We start from the raw sequence: 3,042 nt of genomic DNA, 5'->3' as shown, positions 1-3,042 counted from the left end.
TAGCTTTTTTTTAATGTTATCCATAATGGTCTTATTTGTTGCTTCAGCTTGCCTATTCCCTTGAGCATAATAAGGCACCGATGTAAAGTGCTTAATCATGTATGATTCTAAAAAATCTTTCACTTTACCACCAATATAATGAATTGAGGACCATTATCCGACATGATTGTATATGGCAATCCGTATAGGCAAACCACTCTTTCAAATAAAACCGATGATGTCCTGCTCTTTGACATGTTGCAAGGCTATCGCTTCTACCCACTTAGTGAAATAGTCAGTTACTGCTAACATGAATCTTTTCTTCCCTTTTCCAGGTACAAGAGGACCCACGATGTCCATCCCCCATAATGTGAATGCCCATGGGTTCGAGACATAATGTAACTCCTCTGCTAGCACATGAATGGCATGTCCATGCTTTTGACATTGGATACACTTTTTTGCATATCGCATACAATCCCTCCACATTTGTGGACAGAAATATCCCTGCCTTGCAATCTTACTCGCCAACAATCTTCCTGGCGAATGATTCCCACATTCCCCTTCATGCATTTCTGCAATAATTTTTTGAGAATCTTCTACCGATATACATTTTAAATGTGGTCCTCCTTGATTTTTTTGATACAATTGATCATCTATTAATAGATATCTTTCAGCTCCTCCTTTTATCCTTCTAGCCTCATTCTTATCTGCTGGCAACTTTCCTTCCGATAAAAATAGCATATAATCGCTCAACCATGACGCCCCCAGCGTGTCTATTTCCATCACTTTTGTATGTTTTATATTAATACTTGAATTTTGCTGAACACCGATATACAACAGACGACCTTCCTCATTTTCAAGCATTATAGCTACATATGCCAATGCATCGGCATGTCGGTTTTCTCCCCTATCGAGATGCTGAAAAATAATCTTCCTGAAATCTTTGAGCTTTACTCTTACCAAATTCAAGTAATCTATCATGTTATCGCATTTAGCCGAATATCCTCCATTGACTTGGCTTATCACCAACTGAGAATCGCTAAAAACTGATAAATCTTTGATGTTTAATGATTTAGCCATCTCCAAACCTATTATTAGAGCCTCATATTCGGCTTCATTGTTAGAAGCATGAAAACCTAAAGTAATTGTTGTCTTGAGTCTTTGGTTTTTTGGAGTTATCAGAATAGCGCCAATACCACATCCCTTTTGCCCTGATGATTCATCTACAAAAAGCCTCCATCCATTTGTACCAACCCAAGGATCATCCTCATCCATTGCATTATCAAGCTCTTGTAACAATAGAAGATTATCTTCTTCAGCTTTCCAATCTTCATCTTCAACAGAAAAATCTGCTAAGAAGTCAGCTAGAACTTGGCTTTTCTCCGATACTCTATTCCTATATTCAATCCCAAATTCAACAATAAGAACTGACCACTTCGCCATTCTCCCTGATTTAGCTGTTTTAGCTAAGGTTTGTTTCAAAGGAAGATTTGTTATGACCACCACTAAATGGGATTGAAAATAAGGTTTTAGCCGTTTAGTAGAATATAGGAGTGCTAACACATATTTTTCTAACATTGAGTATCGAATCTCCGCTTTGAGCATTGTTTTAGATTGAAAATACACAGGTCGCTCCGCTCCATCTTCCACTTTGACGAGTACTGAACTGATGAAGAAATCCGAGACAACGAGGTATAAGAATAACGTATCGCCTTCTTCTGGTTTTATCAAAGTTGGTACTTTTGCAGATATTTTTTTAACTCGGTGAACGCGAGTTCACATTCCTCACCCCATACAAACTTTGTATTCTTCTTGAACAGCTTGAATAAAGATTTACATCTATCGGAAGTTTGAGATATAAACCTATTCAATGCTGCAATTCTGCCTATAAGCTTTTGAATTTGCTTCCTTGTACTAGGTGAAAGCATATGTTGGATAGCTCGAATCTGATCTGGGTTAACATCAATTCCTCGCTTTGTGATGTTATATCCGAGGAATTTCCCTGAACTTACCCCGAAAGTACATTTCTCAGGATTAAGCTTCATATTAAACTGTCGGAATATTCGGAACACCGTATCCAAATCTTGAACATGATTACACGCCTTCTTTGATTTGATGACCATATCATCTATGTACACATCCACAATATGCCTAATCAGATGCTTGAACATCTTTTCCACCAGTCGTTGATAGGTTCCCCCTGCATTCTTCAAACCGAATGGCATTTTAATGAAACAATAAAAACCCCTTCAACAACAAATGATGTCTTCAATTGATCTAATATTGACATAATAATCTGGAAATAACCGGAATGACCATCGCAAAAACTCAACAATTCAAACCCAGCTGTTTTATCCACCAGTTCATCAATTCTAGGCATCGGATAGTAGTCCTTCGGGCATTGTTTGTTAACATATGTAAAATCAACACATATCCGAACCTTGCCATTCTTTTTTGGGACAACCACAATGTTTGCAACCCATTATGAATTATCAATCTCTTTGATGATTCCACATTCTAGCATTTTCTGAATTTCATTTTGTACTACTTACGCGTATATCGGCCTGACCATTCTATGTCACTGATGAATTGGGATTGCTCCTTCTCACATATTCAACTTATGGGAACATATCTAAGGGTCGATACTAGGAAGATCAGCCATCGACCAAGCAAATACATCTTTATTTTTCTTTAGAAATTCAATCAAATTACTCCTGATTTCTAAACTCATCTCTGTTCCAATGAAAGTGAAGCAACCTTCATTGTCCTGCCCGATATTGATCTTATGTACTTCTTCCATTGTCTTACTTGGGATTATCTTGGGCTTTATCTTCATCTCCGATGTGAATATAAAATCCTCTTGATGGTTTTGCTATCGGATTCTGGGGATGAACTTTCCATTAATTGCTATCTGGCGACTTCCGAGATGCCCCCAGTGTCCACTTTCTCCCCTTTCATCATACCCTTTACCGTAACAAAATTACATTTCTCATATTCTGACTGGTCACCTCTTATCTCATGTGGCTCGTATGTTGTCGGAAATATGATCACTTTATAAAAAGT

At 37.6% G+C, this 3,042-nt stretch overlaps 1 protein-coding gene across 1 annotated transcript; it reads right to left on the bottom strand.

Moving 5' to 3' along the window:
- Window positions 1–201: 201 nt before the first annotated feature.
- On the bottom strand, window positions 202–1,422 carry LOC147505834 (uncharacterized). The gene has a single exon (XM_086605636.1). The coding sequence runs from the start codon at window positions 1,420–1,422 to the stop codon at window positions 202–204; it is 1,221 nt and encodes a 406-aa protein (XP_086461762.1).
- Between the last annotated feature and the right edge of the window lie 1,620 nt (window positions 1,423–3,042).

Source organism: Coptis chinensis, chromosome 4 (assembly GCF_015680905.1).
Source record: "Coptis chinensis isolate HL-2020 chromosome 4, ASM1568090v1, whole genome shotgun sequence".
Lineage (NCBI taxonomy): Eukaryota > Viridiplantae > Streptophyta > Magnoliopsida > Ranunculales > Ranunculaceae > Coptis > Coptis chinensis.
Note: the sequence above shows the minus strand (reverse complement) of the source record. Positions and strands in the feature narration are given on the sequence as shown.